This window comes from Alligator sinensis, unplaced genomic scaffold (assembly GCF_000455745.1).
Source record: "Alligator sinensis unplaced genomic scaffold, ASM45574v1 scaffold699_1, whole genome shotgun sequence".
NCBI classification, from domain to species: Eukaryota; Metazoa; Chordata; order Crocodylia; family Alligatoridae; genus Alligator; species Alligator sinensis.
The window spans coordinates 102,438-121,739 of record NW_005842359.1 but is presented as its reverse complement, the minus strand read 5'-3'; the positions used below and the strand labels follow the sequence as shown (position 1 = coordinate 121,739).

The window sequence follows — 19,302 nt, the reverse complement described above, 5'->3', positions numbered from 1 at the left end:
TAATTAATGGAAACTCTTTTATATACAACATAATCTATTCAGCGCATCAGATTCTGCCGTCAGAGTAAAATAGAGATAAAACAGAGGACTGAAAATAAAACAAAAAATCCAAGTTTTGAAGGAATAGGAATTGCTGTGCTTCATGGCATAAGCTAATCTCACATTAATTTCATTTAGTAAATTAAAGTTAAAATAAATTTCCCAATGGGAAGTTTATCTCATAATCACTTACAGCAGGCTACAACTGAGGGAGATAGGATATTGCACTTGATAGACCAAAATTTTGATTAAATACAGATATTTATTCTGTATTCTATGTTTCTACCTAGCTGCCCTGTAGCTTTTGCTCCTATAGTTTAATGGAACACCCATCCTCAAAAAAGAGACACTGTAAAGTTTTTAAAAGCATGTTTATGTGACTGCACATAAATGTTTGTGTAAAAAGGGCATTATGACAGTTTATACACAAAAGGTTACAGTAAGAAAAAGCACTTCTTTATGACAATAATTCACAAATTCACAAGGATCACTTTAATATACAAAGCAAATACTACCATTCTGAAACACAAAGCGGCTAATATGTACATAGTGTTAATAAAATGCATTATAACTCAGTACAATAGTTTTTAAACACAGATAAAGCACAAAAAGATTAAGTAAAAAAAATAAAAATAAAACAGGGATGTTTCTAGAATGTAGGAAATGGTAATAGAACTTATTTCCCCCATCAAGTTTTCTTTATTTAGTAGTTTTAACTCCCAGAGAAATGTTGAAGTTAATTTTGAATACCCTGTTTTGTGCTGATAGTTTTGGGTGAAGAATCAAACATGGGGATGAGGTGAGCTTTACATTTTCATTCTTAAATTAAAAATAATAATGAACAACAACCTTCACTCTAGAAACTTCCCTGAAAAACATTTTTCTAAAAAAGTTTCAAATTATAAATCTGGACTAGAAATCATTTATTTTAGACATTAACATCTGATATGTGGACAAGTTTGTTCTTGAGGGGTGGAGGGGGGACAGTTTCTAATTAGCACCTCTCTCTGCCCCTTCCCCTCCCCACCCCACAAAAGTCCATATAAGCAGTAGAGTGTCAAATTTCATACAAATTTGCAGTTCTATAGTTTTATTTCTTTTTATATTTAAATATAAATAATTTCATCACACACACAAAATGGAGTGGCACCTGGATCAAACGCAGCTTGTGGAGAATATCCTACCATTCCCAGGTCTTAACCGGCCATTTCCAGACGGCCAACTGGCATGATGCCTATTTGTTGTTGTGTCCCTCTCCCCGCTTTTTCATTTCTATCTCCAATTCTCTCTCATTTAGAGAAATCTGACATGAGTGAGGGCTGAGACTCAATGAACTGAATGCTCCAGGTCCAGTAAATGGTCAGCTTATGTTAAAGTATGCCAACCTTGGATCATTTTGCCCCCTACGCCCACTCCCTTCCCTGCCCAATGTAAGCCTCCTGAGGAGAGTTGACTCCCCCCCACTTTTTGCTGGTGAAAATGAGATCTAAAATTACTATCTTACACAGTGAGCCAAAAAACTCTAGCTGGGACCTGCACTCGCAGTACCAGAATGCAGACAGATCAGTGTCTTTAATTTGTGCTACACACATTTATGGGCTCAGCCCTCTTAACAGGCTATACGTTAATACATTAAAAACACATTCCAAGGTAAAACACCCAAAATACAAACCTCTTTAACAAACTGAATCTGGTTCCTCTTCTCCAAAGACACAAAGATTGTGATAAAACCATCACAGCTGAACCAATCACAAGTAAAGACACTACCCTCTCAACATAGTATTATTTCATATCACTACAAAGTGTAAACTTGTCCTTGGTTTAACCTGCCAAAATGATTCAGCTTCATGACGTTCAGGTTCTTCTAGGATCAGTCTCTTTTATTTCTAGTAAATTCAGAAAATTAAGGAAACCAGTCCCCACCCACAGTCATAAATTAAATTTACTGTGCATTTAAAAAGTTTGCTTTCCTTAAAAGAAAGCCATCAACTCCCCTCATTGCCTCTGCAAAAGAGTTCATTCTAGTTTTTAATTATTTTTTTTACCTTAATGGACAAGATATCATCACTAAATGCAACTCATGTTCCTAGTACCAAGAGCTTGTAAATCCTATTGGTTGTATTTTCTTGGGCTGCAGCTCCTGCAATATGTAGCTAGCTCTCAAATGAGGGAAAGGGGAGTAAAGTGATTGAAGATGTGTTATTTTTTATTCCAAATTAATTCCCCTTTCTCATTTGAGATCTCTAAACTAGTTCTGTCTTAGAATAATTCAACATTCATATTGCTGAGAGACACTACACTCTGATCTCTAACACTTCGGTACTGCCAGTTCAGATCCCATTCCATTCTGAAGAAGTACCTGCTGAAAGTCAGGTACTGATGGGCTTCATCCTGAAAGTTAACTCATGAAAATATCAACTGATTTTTGGAGAGAACTGAGACACATGTATAGCTGTCTGTAATGACCATGCCAGGGAGCTTCTCAAACAAAACTAACATCAAGATCTCATTTTTTTTGTAGTTTTGTTTCTAAAAGTGCATATTTTATCAAACATTTACAAAGGATATCATGTAACAAAAATAAATACACAACCTTTTTGTTAAGTCATGGGTGGATGTTATGTTGCAACCTGTTTTCAGGGCAAAAAATGTCAATAAGAACAGGGCCTCAAATTCACTGAAACCCTTCTATGAACTGCCATACAATTGCAACCACTGATAATGAACTCACTTCAAAGTGTAGACTTGTCTTTGCTTTAACCTGCTAATCGTACTGGCTACCAATTTTAAAAAATTAAAAATAAGCAGATATCAGTTGTAATTAACAGATGACTGCCTGCAGCTGCTGTCTGTCTAATGGAAGCCCAGATTAAAAATTATAGTATAAATTTACATCAGAAATATTACATACAGAGCTGTTTTTCCTTGTTAAATCAAACTTTTTTTTATTCCTGAGCCTTTGTAGGGTTCCAAACACCCCACCAACTTTCTGGTCCACACAGAGAACCAGAAAAGACAGTAGGTCTGAGATGCAAAAACAAATGACAGAACAGCCAGAACTCTACAGATGACTTTGTCCTGAAGAGCATGACTGACTGAAATTGTGCTTTCAGATACTAGCAATGCTGCTTGGCCACTGTCAATATCTGGTGAAATCACTGATTGAATAAAAATGCATAGGCTCTACCCAGGAGGAAAAGAAATCTTACCAGTAGTTCCTTAAAAAACCCTTCCATTTGCTTTTGCCTTTATTATATAGCTGCCAAAAAGACAAAGCACAAAAATGAGTAATTTTGAGGGGTGGTGATTTTTAAACATTTGCTTACATAATTCAAAATCTTCATCTATGAAAAACACAAGAGCCATGAAGGATGAAGTAAAATTCTAGAAAATGGATAACTGAACAAAAGCACAAAACAAAATTAAAAAATCAGCGCCAGAATAACGCAGCCCAAAATTACTGAAAAATGTAAGCGTGCATATGCACGCGCACACACACGCACACACACAAAAGTAAAAATTTTTTCTGACCTCAATATACTATAATACTCAGCATTCCTGACTTAAAAGCTCTCAGAGCTGTAGATTATATACTGTGTGTGTGTGTGTGTATATATATATATATATATATGTACATATATTATACATATGTATTATTTTCCAAGAATATCTAAATTAAGAGAGCACCTCCGACAATATCTTAACTGCCAGCTTGGTGCTTTTGTTTTGCAAAAAAATGATATTACAAAAATTATATTTGAAACCAATTCTTGGTTATTATGAACATAATGGGTCTAGCCCTTTCTAACCCTCACTTTAAACCAATCTATCAACTCTTGAAAACTTAGAACTGTGAGATATAAAACTAAGTCCTCCATTTACTTTCAGCAGAATTTCTGACCTACAGCCAATTAAACCTTATTCATAAAAAGCTGACTACCCCAACCTTACTGTTTGCTAGTTGGTGTGTTAATGACATGAAAGGATTCCTGGATTGTATTTGTCTTTCCCTTTTTGGCCAACATGAACGTAAAGCATACAGGTAAATTCAGCCAGCCTTGTACTTGGTCTAAAATAATAATATGTATTTTATTGTTCGTTTGTTTTTTAAATTTCTATGAACCAAATCCAAGTCCCTAAATCCTCAGTGCTGCATGAATAAAAATAAGGAGTCTTGCAAATGTTTGTATTCTTTAAAATGAGATTCTTTTCAGTGTGACTTGAATGCTGACAGGTTCTATAGTGATAACCCTAACAGCTGTATTCAAAGAACATTTACAACATGGACAATGGCAACAGGAGCTTTCTACTTTGCCTCATGAGCATTTCAACACTGCCCTAAAGAAGCACATCTGGGGCTAGCAGCTCAGTTTCCACAGATCATTTAGTTCTCGGGTGCTTTGCTAAGAGACTATCAGCAAGGGTACTAATTAGTGCCAATTAGCTACAAGGAACAAATCTGAAATAGTCTACTAATTTCATGCAGGTTCATCACAAAACCTGTTTTTGCAAATAATTGGATCTATAGTTAGAAATGGTCTGCTTCATGTAGGGCACATCCAGCATTATTTAATTTCTCAAAGCTGGAGGGGCCATTACACTTAATTGCTTAAACGAGGAAATAAATTAGCTCAGCATTACAGAGATCACTCCTGCAATATCATAAAGGCTTCTGCTTGTAGCACTAATTCTGAAAAAATACCATGCATTAGGTAAGCCATTTGTCTAGTCAGACATTAATTCATTATAACATATATATTTTGAATTGTTAAGAATCTGCTGGTTCTTATAAAAGCATATTTAAGACTTTTAGGGCTTTCTTTAGGTTTGATCGCTAAATTAATAAATTTGCAACTGGTTACATAAAAAAAAAAAGAACAATCAATTCTTTATGGCAGATAAAAATAGACCATGTATAAAAATTACTCAGACTCGAAAACTCATCCTAACATACTGCAAAAGTTTTGTTCCATTTTTGTTTCACTTGCATACAAACAAAACTGGACCCAAAGTTATCCACAACCCTAAATTAAATTATAATGCTCCGATTTTAACCTTGCTCATTCTTAAGTCTCTTGAAAACTGCACCCTCTCAAATGAGGAAACCAGAACCTTTAATACTGCTAGAGTTATTTGACTCGGTTACTTTTAGTCCTCCCAATAGTCTTTCATTATAATATCACACTGACTATAACTCTTTAAAATAAGTTCAAATTGGAAAATTTATCTTAAAACAGATTTAAGGAATGGAAAATATATGATATAGCTAATATTTGGAAAGGTCAGTATTTGTACAGACCTGAGACTTTGTATGCATGTCTATATACAGACAGGTTGAAATAGTAACCAGGACCTAAGGCCCAAAGCAAACTTAGTTCAAATGACCAAGTTAACATATCAGTCTGGCTTTAAAGGACCAATAAACTAAACTGAACATGATTGTTTTTGACACATAATGGATATATGAACGTTGAATACAGCATTTGCTCTTTTGAACTTGATACTCTCTACTGTTTCTTGAAATGTATTTCTGGGAAAAGACAGCTGTTCCTTCAGTGCACACAAAAGAGCCTGATTGTTTGAAATGAGAGTAAAATTCTTCACGTGTGTGAAGCTTTTGCTCAGTTCAACCCTTTATATTAATACCAACACAATGAATAAATTACGTAATTTAACCCTAATAGGGGCAAATTAATAATTGCTATTTTCCTCAAACAGCTTTTGCACTGCTCCATGAAGAGTGGGTTTTAGTGGGGAATATTTACTCATGTTTACAGTCCTCCTCAATGTTCAAGATCCTTCTGGATATCGAGATATCACTCCAAAATATGAATTTCAGTATACAGAGGGGCCTCAAGTTTTGAAAAAGAATTTAGAAAACCAATGATCATGTGAAGTAATACAGATAACCAAACTGTTTGAAAGAATGGGGGATACCATCAAGAAATTTCATTTTCATAAATTAATTTGTACATGGAGTTGGCTATACTTCAACTGTTCAGGTTGCATAAAAACAAGTAGTGCTTTAATGCATTACTCTTGTTGACATGAAATTATCTTCTAAACAAAAGCTGTCTGCTACTGTACCTTTGTTTACTCCAAGTTCATTTCTCATCCAAATATTACTATGTTTCATTCAGTTGGTGATTTCTTTTCATGTGTTCAGAATACTGAATACACATAATTGCTTCAAGAAGCAATAGCTGACCAAAATTGGTGCCATAATGCATTTGTTTCTGAGGTATGGAGAAGTTTTATCAATCCAGGAGGGGTGGACAGAGTACAGATTAAATACCAAAAAGCCTCCTGGGCTTGTTTTATTAAGAAGTTTCCCTCCCATGTCTCCATATAAAGAATCTGTTTGTGGAGCTCCCTTTGTTTGGCATGTCACTCAGCCATATATCTTTACTGTTATAATGAGTATGTGAAACCACGCATCAATTTGGCAACCATTGCTTCTTCATTGCACCAGGATTATTCTATATATGTAGCCTACAAAGTACTTCAGGCCAAGAGGCTGGGGTGACTGTGTCCCTAGGCAATCAAAAATGCTCAGCAAAGATTCCTGAAATCATTATAAAAGAACCCTCCCACACAGCAAAACTTCACAAAATGAACATTACTCCTTGAAGAGGATGGGAAGATGAGTAAGAAGTCTTCTCTTCTTCATCATGCTCAGGAGACTTGGTGATGGGGGAGAAGTGGAGGCAAGTGTTTGAACATTCACAGTTTAATGCAAAGCACACACGAATTAAATTCTGTAGTTGCTTTCAGGCAGTTTTGCGCATAGAAAAAAAGAAATGTTTAGAAAATAAAAAGTTTACTTTGTCTTTCTGGTTGTGGCCAAAACTAGTCTCTATCCCACCTTGACAAATGAAAATGGGAATCCAAAATTAATCTGATTTGTGGCAGTATAGGTCTTTAAGTGCTTTTAGCTCCTCAATTAATGTCTTGTTTTGGTTTTCAAGCACAGCAACTCGGTTTTCTAGACATTTCACATATTCCTTTTTCTTCCTGCGACACTCACGTGCTGCCTCCCTGTAAAGCAAAAGATGATATTCAAACTATGAGAATCTGGATGATCTGTTTTTTAATTGATTTTTCTGGTCAAACTCACATGAACAATTTTAGAACATGGATGTAGAACTACACACAACTCTAATTTAGGAAGAAATGGTAGGCTTGTATTGAATCACATCTCAAATTGTCCACATTCAAAATCAGAAGGATTTACATTCAATATACCAAAAAGTCAACACCAAAAAAATCTGCCAGTCAAAATGTAACCTTGAAAGGTATTTTTTGTTAAATGGAATATATCACAACATCCTTTGTATAGAACATGGTATTTTACTACCAGTTCTATGAAAAGAAATAAAAAGTAAAAACAATGTTCATCCATTGACCCAGCTTAATTTTTCTTTTTGTACATAAAAACCAAGTAATGACCACAATGATTATTATTATTATTAGACTCATTTGCCTAATGCAACAGAAGTGAGACTTACGGTGTTCATATATTTGACATACTTTAAACCCTGCTAACAATATATTAATTTTATTGATATGGTTCATGCCACTGCATTTAAAATTAAAACATTTCAAGTGATAGATCATTCCCCATCCCCACTTTTAAGAGAATATAACTCATCTTTAGCAACTACCTGGGCACAATTCATTACCTTACCACTATCAATTGTATTGATAATGTTAGAACCAAGAAGCATTGATGAATCCTCAACACTTATAAAAACTGTAGTGCTGATGCTTAATTCAGACAGTAGCGTAGCATGATTGCTGGTGCCAAAATGCTAGGAACATCAGTGGAAATGCCTTAGTAATGCCAACATTTTGCTAAGCATTCTTAAAACGGAAGCAAAAAATGAACCTGGCAACAAAATTAACAGCAACAACATTCAGAGGAAAAAGTTACAAAGGTGAAGTTACAACACTGAAATAAAGCACATGGGGGAAAGAAACTCAAAAACGAACGCGCGTATTGTCACAACCCAAAGTTGTGATTTTTGTTTTTGTGTGCGCTTTGGCACCACTGAATTATTTTCCCGCCAAATTGTAGCTTTCTTTGCAGCGTGCATTTCTTCTTTGCAGCACAGAGATGCACGGTGCAAAGAGTTCCTGCCATTTGTATGATAATTTGAGCCCCATTATTAGCTTGTGTGAAATTATTCACACGTGGTGGCTAGTGATTGGCTTGCTAGCCGTATAAAAGGCTTGGGTGGTTTCCGCCCAAGTTGCAGAACTCCGAGGAGAACCCCCGCAAGGGAGGACTCCATGAACACCAGGAAGAGGAGACTTCACACTGTGTGAAGATCTCTAAGCGCTGCGGAGCCTATTGGACCCAGCGCATTTAAAGCAGGCAACAGGGGTCTGATCAGCCTCTAGCCTCTCCCCGTCACCGAGTGCAATCCTCGACGTATCCCTCTTTCCTGTGCACAAAAAGATCCACGGAGCCTAGCAAACTTCGTGTGAGTCTATTCAGAGCTCTTCACTTCGAATCCCTGCGCGCAAGTTCCACGGAGCCTAGCAAACTTCGTGTGAGTCTATTCAGAGCTCTTTGGTTCGAGTACTTTCTTCGGTTGGTGCGACGGGCTCACGGTTTAGAGCCTCCAACCGGACGGGCTAGAAGAGTGTTCACGGGAAGGAACTCTAGTCCACCTCTCATCTTTTCTATCTGTAACAGGAACTCAAGCAAGTTTTCCAGCCTACACTGCGACCATCTTCGGTGTAAGTAAACAATCTTTAAATCAACCGTTACGCGTCCGTGACTAATTCTAGCATGTCGCCCGTTCTCTCCAACCCTGCGTGCCCGGGCTGCTGGCCACAGCCCGTGCAGAGCACAAAAAGGGCCCGGATCGCTCCCGGCCCGCACACGTATATCAGACTTCAGGTTGAAAATAGATGTTGCCAAATGAAGCAGATCAGCTATGCTGACACAGCTGATCACTTCATTGGGTGAAACACATCACCCATTAATTTTGTAGGACAACTGGTGACATGTTCCTTGCTTCCAGAGACATCCCTAGAAATCTCTGGGACATGTCTCTGAAAGCAGGGCAAGTCAGAGCCTCCCCTTTCCCTGTTTCTAGAGATGAGTCCCAAAGATTGTTGGGCACATGTCACTGGAAGCAGGGAAAGCCAGGCAGACACACCTCAGGATTGACAGGTCCAAGCCTGTGCTCCCCCACCATAAAGCAAATAGATGCCTGCCACCATAAAACAGCAGAGCTTATTACTAACTTGCTCATGACCACAAATTTGGGCATGTGTGGTATGACAAAGGGTATGGAACTCTATTTGCTTTCACTCTGTACTACTGTAAAAAATTTTAAGGCAACACCAAGGTGACAAAAGACAACATCTATATTCACCCGAAAGGACCAGTGACTAATGCTTCTCATCAAGAGAAGTAGTGACAGTCAATGAGAAGCCTCTGTGCTGGCTGGGTGTACCCCAGTTAATGTGGTGCTGTGACCATCCCCTCCCAGCTAGGGGAATCTGTTAGTGTGACTACACTAGTTTGGGGTCAGAGTGCAAGAGGGCTGGATGCCTTTGGGATCCAGAACATCTTTCATTCTGGGATATCAAAGCACCTTAAAATAATTAAGTCAAACCTCACATCATCAAGTAGAAGCAAGAAAAGTTCAGGCTGACATAGACAGACATCAGTCCCAGACACATTTCAGATGCTTCCCATAGAAAATTCATGAAAGAAGTCAAACCAAAACTGGACAGTTTTCTACATGTAGAAATTCAGGAATTAATTGTGTTTCAAGCCTGTTTCAGGATTCAGCCTTAACCATGGAGTCATTACTAGTGAATCTCTCCTCACTTTTTTGCATTTCTTCTGTAGGGCAGGTAGAAGAATGCTTTCTACATTCTAACCAAAACTTTGTAGGGAGATGAACTGTTAGTGGAGCTCATATAATGCAGTTTTGAAACTTGGATGTGGCTTAATGTAATGCTTAAAGCTTTGGACTCAGGCCAGATGAATGGTGTGGGGCCAGTCCACGGGCTGCCCCTGCATGCCAGATTGGGTCCCACACCGCCTTCTGCACCTGATATAGTGTGCAGGGCCATGTCCCATGGGCTTACCATGAACTCTCTGGGAAGACCCAGGCACTGGAGGACATGGTTCCAGGAGTTGGATCTGGCCAGCAGGCTGAGGTTGAGCACCCCTTGTTTAGGGCAATTTAGACAGAAAGGATATTTCAGCTGTCATAGAAGGTCCTTGGATTATGGTTTCATAGTCACAATGCACAGAGTTACTCGATGCATTTTCTTACTTTGCTTCTTTAGAGAACATTAACCTTTATATAGGCTAAGTACAAACATTTGGGGAGGTTAAATCAGGTTCAAAATGGCCACCCAATTTAAACTTAGCTCATCCCAGTGTTGACCTTACACTTACAGACCTGGTCTCAATAAGTCTAAACCCGCCACTGTATAGAAGTTCCAAGCACACAAACCAGTCTAAAAATTGCAGAACCCAGTTTAAGATAAACCTGGATCTACGTAGTATCAAACTGATTTGATTTAGGTCAAACTGGTGTATGGAACTTCTGTACACTTTCCCTGTACAGCTCTGGGGCTGGGAAAACCCAGCCACTGGCCCCAGCCCCGGGGCTGCTCTTTTTACCACCCTCCCACCCTGCCTACCCCTACATTGGTCTATTTTTTGTCCCCTACCTTGAACCAGCCAGCCCTCTCAACCCCCATCCCACAAGCCACTCTTGAGGCAGCTGCTTTTATTGGCATTTGCCGCTGCTGGAGCCAAGCAAGTAACTCCTGGTGGGGGGAGAGGCGGGAGGGATGGAGGTGTAGGTTTTCTGGGGGAGGGGAATCCCTCTCATCCCACCTGTGGGTTGTGCCTGCCCCCCTGAATCCCTTGATCCCCTCCAACCTGCTTTACTCCCAAATCCCCCACTACCATCCTCATCCTGACTTACGTAATATGGGCAGCCATTTTTAATCGAGTTAACCTCCCCTAACACCCCCAAATGTCTGTACTTAGCCAGTGTTTCATGAAAAAGACAAGAGACTACAAATCTTCTTGCACAGACAGCTACATTCCTACTCTCTTCCATACCTATGAGAAATGAGAAATGTGATGTGTATACTACATTAAATATTCAACACTAATTCTATACACAGCTTTGAGATACAAGCTTTTAGACAATCAACTAAGCACATATACCTGTTTTTCATTAAGCGCACTTCTCTCTTTCGTGCAGCTTCCTCTGCTGGCTGGGTAGGGAGTGCTGGAGATGATGCCATGACCACACCAGGTGCAATGGTGCTGGTGGGTGCTGTGCGAATCTGATAGGTCTGCACATCTCCTGAGGCAGCTGACATAAAAAAGCCACAAGGAAGCATAGTGTTAGGTTTAACAGTGTTGTGAGACTTCACTGTTAAAATACTGTGTGAACAATACCTGGTCATTATCTAAACAAGTGAACCAGAAAAAGTGAGGCAACAGTTTTGGACTAGGGTGTAGGAGAGATTAACATCTGGATCATCGATGGCAATTCATTTTTAGTTTAATATATTCATGGTTGCAGTCATTCTCGCTGAAGAGGGATTAATTGCGTCTGTTAACTGCAGCTGCTGATCCTGCTGTCTTTCAATGTATTTTTGACTGTTCTGTTTTGTATACAGACTTTACAGTCATAAATCTAAGTAAGCTGAATCTTCTTAGGCAAACAATATTTTCTGTGTGCTCTAAAAGGACAAGTTGAAGGTGCAAACTCGTAATTACATGTGCAAGTATGAGGAGGATTTCCTTCTAGAAAAGGCACAGAAGCAATTTAGGAACTAACTTTTGAAACAGCTCATTGTACATTACTGTTTCTCTAGAATGATCCTTTAAATCAAAAAACACAATTTTTTATACAATTGCTGTTTCAAAGTGCCAGCATTAGAACAGCATTAGAAAGTAAAAGTTATTTATAAGGAAAATAAATGGCTAATAAAAGGAAAGCTCCTTTACAGAATGAACATTTTCAGTAACTTGGCCCAGATGGGAGGAAACATTTCTAACATGTCATATTTAGTCTACTATCATTGCAGAAACCAGGAGGTCTAAAGCAGGGATGTCAAAGTCATGCTGGATGAGGGTCATTGGGCTGGTTTGCAGGCCTAACTGGGACTGACCCCCTGAAGGTCCCAGGGCTCATTTTGTATGACATATGGGGCTGGCATGGAGTGAGCACAGCCTGCAGTGTGTGGGCTGGACCCAGCGCTACAGGCAGCATACACCCTGTACTGACCCCACATGCCATGTGCACAGCAAACTTGGTGGCAGGTGCATGCAGCATACAGCACATGAGATTGGACTGGCCGTGAACACTGCATGCAGCATGGGTGGCTGACATGGGATGTATACTGCATGTGGTGCCCTGCTGGATCAGTTCCAAGTGCTGGCTCCAGCATGACCAATCTGGACTAGCCCTGGAGTCAATGCTTAGGGCCTGCCTGGTGGTGTGCCACACGTAGCACATGCCCCAGACCAAACCTCTATGCTGTGCTGGGTCCAGCCTGTGTACTGGACCCAGTCTGTACACTGCACGCAGCTTGTGGAGCCAGGGATAGGGCATGGGGGGTTGGGTCCAGCGACCCATGGGCTGGATCATATTGTTGTGTAGGCCGGATCCAGCCCACAGGCTGTATGTATGACACTCCTGCTCTAAAGGAATCTGCACTATGAATTCTTGGGGCATAGAGTGTAAAATTCCCTTAAAAGAACAAAGGAAATATAAGTAAGGAAAGAACAATAGGTAAATTAGGAATTAAGATAGAAGTACTTTTTATATCCACAAATATATTAGTTTGTTCGGAAGGAGGGAAAAGGGCTCCAAGAAAGTATTACAAATAGGTTTGTGTAGAATTTCTTTTGCTCATTTTATAAAATGATATGTGCCAAAACATGCAATTCCTTTTCTGACATATTTACAGGAATTATTTTGCCAATCAGATTTCTGAGGAGCAAACATTACAGTTTGATCAAATATGATGTTTCTTACCTTGTACAACAACTTGGTTGCTGGGTACGAGAATCTGCTGTCCGTCAGTAGTCTGTGCATACTGTAAAATGGTGGTGCCAGGCTGGGTTGCAGCTGCATTGGTCATGGTCAATGTCTGGAGGCCTTGTACTCCATCTGTACCATTGTTGGCTAGCTGTATGGCTCCTCCTTGGGTGATGGCAACTGAGAACAAATAAATATAATATAGCAATTAAAAGATTGATGTACTCAATATAATTAATTTACGCATAGTTACTTGCAGTGTATAACAACTCAGATGTGGAGGAGCTGCTTGAAACACTGTATAAATTAAATCCCTTGAACAACTATGTACCTTTTAAATAAGACATGTCCTTGTGACTATTTTAAAAAAGAACATGATTCAACAGTGACCCAATAACTTTCCACTCTACACTATAAGGTTACCACCTTTCTGTTGGAGAAGAATGTAGCCCAACCTACACCTTTGCTTCTCTGATAATGTCACTGAGGAGCTGCAAGCCCCTCAAAGTACAATAAATATTGTCCTATTCATTCAGTGCTGAATTTTAATTTGTGGCCAACAAGCATCCCTCTTTGCTTGTTTCTCTCATTTGTAATTTCACAATGATATGCTTATCCTCTCCAGTTTCCTCTAGCTCTATCTATCTTGTTCTTCACCTTTTTCTCCCTTTGACCATTTTTCTTTTTTCCTGCTTATATCCCTTTTCCTACCCCCATTTGTATATGCACACATCCAGCTTCTCCACTCCTTACAGAACAAATTTTCATCCTATGTCAGTTTTCTTATTTCTCTCCCCTTCAATGCAGCTGCAGGTATGAGGGGAATCTCACAAAGATTCCCCCTCAAACCATTAGGGTATTCCAGTTTCTCCAGACAGAGAGAGAGAGAGAGAGAGAGAGAGAGGTGTGTGTGTGTGTGTGTATACATGGATGTGTATGTATGTGTACAGTCATGAACAGTATTTCTGCATTAAAAGAAGTGTAGCATCAGCAATAACAATCAAGGGAGACATTGGGGAAACAGGCTAAGGAGTTAAGTGCTTAAAAAAGATATTTTCTTTCCTTTCTTGTATACTCAACACTGAGCACATTTGTTTGTTTGCACAGAGTTTGGAACTGCGGTTACATTACTACATCTTCCCTCAATGCTTTAGTTTAAAGGTACCATATATCCATAAAATGTAATGATTATAGTTGCAAACATAGAACATGATACTTATATTTTTAAAATTAGGTTAATTATGCTGATTTCTTCTTACCTGGAAGTTGCTTGTATTTTAAATTTGTTTTATATTTAAGATGAAAAAGGTTATAAGCTAAAATTACTAAAATATCAGTAAGAAAGCAGGGTCTCAACAGATTCCTCACCAAAGTTGTGATAATAAACAGTCTGGTTGGGTTTTATTTTGCCAACCTGGAAGCCCTGTATGTGTAAGATGTACGTTACATACACCTACAGCGAGAATGTGTAAAAAAAAAAAAAAAAAAATCATACTTTTTGGTATGATCGGAACTAATAAAGCCCTTGAGCATGGTACACGGCATCAAAGTCAAATTAAATTACACTATGTTGTTCCCTTGTATTATTTCCAGCATAAACAGTCATGCAAATAAAATTTAACAGTTTTCTCTACTCCAGCACCCAATCACTATGACTACCAATAGATTTAGACTACATACTGTACTGCCCACTGCTGGTTTGGTAAATGGGAGTTGGCACCGTCACAGTGGTGATGGCAGGTGCTGATGTTTCCTCTTCTGACTTTTCTTCTTCAATTCTTGGCACTCCTGGGGCGTCTGAGGACAAGTCATTCAAAATTTTTCTGGCAAAGACAGCATGTTGCAGAAATTTTTAATACAAAAGTTAAATGAATTCTACTAAATACACAGCTTTGGGGAAAGCCAGAAAGTGCAGCAAATCCAGAAATAAAATATGCAAGACGGGAATAAAACATAAGGCAAACTTTAAAACAGTTTAGAGAAATTGTTTAAAATGTCATAAGAAGAGGGTATGGCAGAGTCCTAAAACAGCATATTCATTTCTGCATACTTGTATCAAGTACTTGTATTTTCCTTCTTTCTTCAAAAACTTCTCTCTCATACTTTTACACATCTTACAATAGAAAGAGTAAGCGTGAGCAAACAATGCAACAAACCTTCTCATTTACGCCATTCACTCCCAGTAGAAATGCTCCTGCTTCAGACACCATAGAAGCCTCAGACTGTTTTCGCCAAGACTTAAGTTTAAACAGAAATAATTGTAAAGAGCTATCAGCTCATGACCTAGCACCTGTTCAGGAAGAACAGTGAGCACCTGAGTAAAAGTCACACGACTGAATTCACAGGTTACATAACTGTTCTGCTTGGGAAAGCTTTGGGATTCACAAGTATAAAGAGGAAAATGGAAAATTTAGATTTAGTTACTGACTTTGTTTAATTATCCAAAACCAAACATGGGACACTCAAACATGGGACAAAATGTGACAATCATAAAGACCATATGTCTCTTTAAACATGACTCTCAAACAAACTGGGATAGCTGCCCAATACGTTTAGCATTTAACAGGTGCCCAAACTGCTATAATTTGACTAGGAACTCTACCAAGAATACGCAAGACTGACAAACGCAGTTTTATTAACTACATAACCCACCAACTGCAATTGATAGACATACACATTTTAAGCAACAGAATAAGGCCTTTTTTGTCACCCTCTTGTCAGTTTTACGGTAGATCTTATACTTAGTACTCACAGTGAGTTTGGCTTGTGGTAAAGTTTAAAAAAAAAAAAGTGCTGAGGATCCTGGGCACAAAACGACACTGAATTTTCATGCATAATTTTTTAAAAGTTTTTGGTAGCCAAAATACACATATTTCCTTATTTTAAGGATGACAGTCAGTTTACCAAGCAACCTGAGAAAAACACCAAAGTAGATGCATAGTTTTGTTATTATATACATCCCAAGCTGGGAGAATGGGATAACAATACAAATAATCAGTACGCAGCAGAAGTTACAGCTCACCACTTGCTTAAACAGTGCCAGACAGAGATGATCTGCAGGCATCATAGCAGAGGTAGGTTTAAAGGGATTTAAAGGAGGGTAAGGTGGTGGCTTTGCAAAATTTAGTCTTTCCCATATGTATGAAGCACTACACAGAAAATAATTGGAGAAACAGGGTGAGAGGATCATCAAGGACAATGTTATAGCTCCTCAGTTCTATAACCTAATTTGTACTCAATAGCCACAATGCAACTTAGAGCAGCCACATTATGTGAGCTGAGAACTAGCAGAACATAGCCATCCTGTTCCAACATGGTCCATGTGCTGGCCTGAGAAAGGAAGCTGGTTACTCCTTAGAACTTTATAGTTGGCTGGTTTTGAAATGAAAGGCCAGGTTGGATTTACTTTGGGGGCCCCAAACAGAGATTTAGAGTAGACATAAATCACAGGTTTCTAGGCCAATTCCAATCTAAATGCCTGATCTGATGTTGCCACTACTGTTGTTCTTTCATAGTTTTTTAGGATTTGGGAATCATTCTAAAAACTTCACATGTGAGAGAGAAATGTTGGCTTCTCCATCCTAAAAGGCCAGGCAGCAGTGACTGGGATGCTGGCAGCTCCATCCAGGGCTGGAATTGCCACTGTTTCAACTGTTGCTGCTTGGCTACAGGAGGAGGAAGGGGGGTGGGTCGTAGAGAGGCAGGAGTCAGCATGTGTTCTATGTCAGATCAGGGATAGAGCTGAGATAGGAGGGTAAACAGTGGGAGGGCTGTGGGTCCGAGAGCTCGAGCCCAAGCCTGAGCCTGGGGTCAGAGCCACAGCCACTGCCTGCCACCTCCCCACCCCATACCTGGATCCAAACCCCACCCATGCTGAAAGGGGGAAAAACCTTGTTTTGGATTTGAGCAAATACAGTACTCACAATACAAGAAAATGAAACCATATCAATAGAAGCTGCTCCTTGCAGTGTTCATGAGTGTTTATTAAGAGTAGTAAGACAGGCATGACTGATTTGAAGAAACACATCAATCGTTTTGCTGCATAAGTACTTGCCATGCAAAATAAAGCTATTCATGCTTAGCTTTAATTCCAGACTTCCATGTAAATTGACTAAACTATTTCCCTTGATATGAGCATCTGAATCTCCCTTGGGAATTTGCCAGTTTCCACTTAAGAAACATAGCAAATTCTAAGAAATACTAATGGCACCAGTTTTAATGAGCTGCAGCATCATGTTTTCATTGAAAGTCTCATGAGAGGAAAGAATAAAATTTGACTATTGCCAGTGTTTCAACATTAATAATAAACAGAAAAGGTCATTATGCACAGATTACAGAGTGTACCCTAAGAGTTTACCTACATGCTCCAGTAGTACTCCAAATATTAAATTTCTATTTTAGCTACTCCTAAGGTACTAATCAGAGTGGTTTCTGAATACACAACACTTACAAAGCTATATACCAAAATTTGACTTTTTTAGCATTCAGATTATGCTCAGATGACCTCCTTTCTTATCTCAGTGAAACACCAGATTTTTTTTCTCTTCTTCAGCTTATTTTGATTATCACATGACATCCCCTATCATGGAGAGGCACTACTCAAGGTATATTTTGGTAAAAAGTTAGTGCTCATATTAATTACAGCAGGGGTTGTCAACTGGGTGTACATGAGAAGGCCCTAGGGGGTACGTGCGGGCAGGCAGGGACGGAGTGCCACCCCGCACCACCCCGCGCAGGCGTTGCCCGCCCGGCCGGACACAGGGGACGCTCACACACGGCGGCCTCCACTCTGTGTTCAGTCGTGTGCCGCCCCCCCGGGGTACACTGATCCAAAAAGGTTCAAAACCCCTGAATTAGAGAATCAAACTATTTGTCTGTCCATCAGGTAAATGCATTCATCAAGCAAAATGCTTCCACTTTTAATCTCTATACCTGTAGGAGGGTCGCCTGGAAAGGATCTCTCTGCGTTTCTGAGAGTCTGTGACACTGTCTACTGACTCCTGTGAATCTTCACTTTCTGCAATAGTGGAGATCTGTAAGTAAGAATAACCATCACTGTAATCAACTTTAACAAAATGCACACAGTAAAGAACATACAAAGGACATTTTTACATTACATGAAATGCACCACCAATGCAACACCTGTACATGCCTTCCAATTAGGAAATCAAAAGTAAAAGTAGATCACTTATTAAAGGTTAGCGAGAGTTTTACCAACTTTTTGCTTTCTGTCATTCTTTCTTTCTAACCTGCTTCCATCCAATTCAAAAAATAAATAATCAGAGTAGATAGTTAAGCCTAGAAATGGAGTAACTGGAAGCAACACAGGATTGAAAATAGAAGGGTCTGAAGAAAAAGGGAACAAATGCAAACTGCAATGGAACCAATTACAAAACACTGAGAGCGTTATGGAACTTGAAGAAGGCTTCCATAGTTTAATAGGGCACATCAAGACAAGTGTGCACATGCCTATTGCGGAGTCTCAAAGCAGTTTGAGACGCCACAAGGGGCACAGTGGGAACAAAAAGGTGTTCCCCACACTGCAAATTTGCAGCATAGACTTTAAATTTGATACCTGGAAATCCCTGAGTGCCAGACAGCTGCTGCTATGGAGGGGGCTGTGCGCCATGCGGGGTGGGGAGCAGTCGTGTCCTTTCCCCCCCACAATCCACTCACAAACCCCACCCCACCCCTAAATCCCTGCACATGCCCCATACCCCTCCATAAACCCTACACCCACACAACCCCCACCAACCCTGCCACAAACCCCACATCCTCCCAACAAATCTTATACCCCATGTACCCAGCTTCCAGACGGGATGGGACAGGACCCACGGCAGGGGCCGTGACTGCAGAGGCAACTGCTGCACTGGAGTGCTCCAGGTAGGAGAGGCTGTTAAAGTCAGGCTTAGAGCCCCCCGCCCCCCTAAAGCAGCCTGTGCAGGGGAAGTCTGGCTTAGAAGGGAAGGGGATTGCCCAGCTCAGTCCCTAAGCCCCAGTCAAGGGCTTCCCAGGAATGGCATGGGGATTGCTAGGGTCTGGGAACAGGAGCAGGGAGCAGCTGCTGGAAGGGAGCTAGTGCGGGCAGGCTGGGGCTATAGGTCAAGAGTGAGGGGCACTCGGGGGGCGGGGAGGGCTGTGGGTTGAGCATGAGGGGCAAGGGCAGGGGCAGGGCACTGGCATATCAGTGCTGCTCAGCACCCTACATTCTGGTAAGCCA

The 19,302-nt window shown here is 40.0% G+C and overlaps 1 protein-coding gene across 3 annotated transcripts in view; it reads right to left on the bottom strand.

Annotated features, from left to right (window-relative positions):
- Nucleotides 1-393: 393 nt before the first annotated feature.
- The window catches only part of CREB1 (cAMP responsive element binding protein 1), a 40,777-nt gene continuing 21,868 nt past the window's right edge, over nucleotides 394-19,302 (bottom strand). For all 3 annotated transcript variants that reach the window (XM_014522489.2, XM_006029122.3, XM_025210575.1), the window contains 5 exons: nucleotides 18,015-18,115; nucleotides 14,763-14,905; nucleotides 13,080-13,262; nucleotides 11,255-11,405; nucleotides 394-7,077 (listed from right to left, as the gene is read on the bottom strand). In XM_014522489.2, the coding sequence (XP_014377975.1) occupies nucleotides 6,933-7,077; nucleotides 11,255-11,405; nucleotides 13,080-13,262; nucleotides 14,763-14,905; nucleotides 18,015-18,115 (723 nt within the window). In that variant the 3' untranslated portion in view covers nucleotides 394-6,932. The remainder of the gene's footprint in view (nucleotides 7,078-11,254; nucleotides 11,406-13,079; nucleotides 13,263-14,762; nucleotides 14,906-18,014; nucleotides 18,116-19,302) is intronic.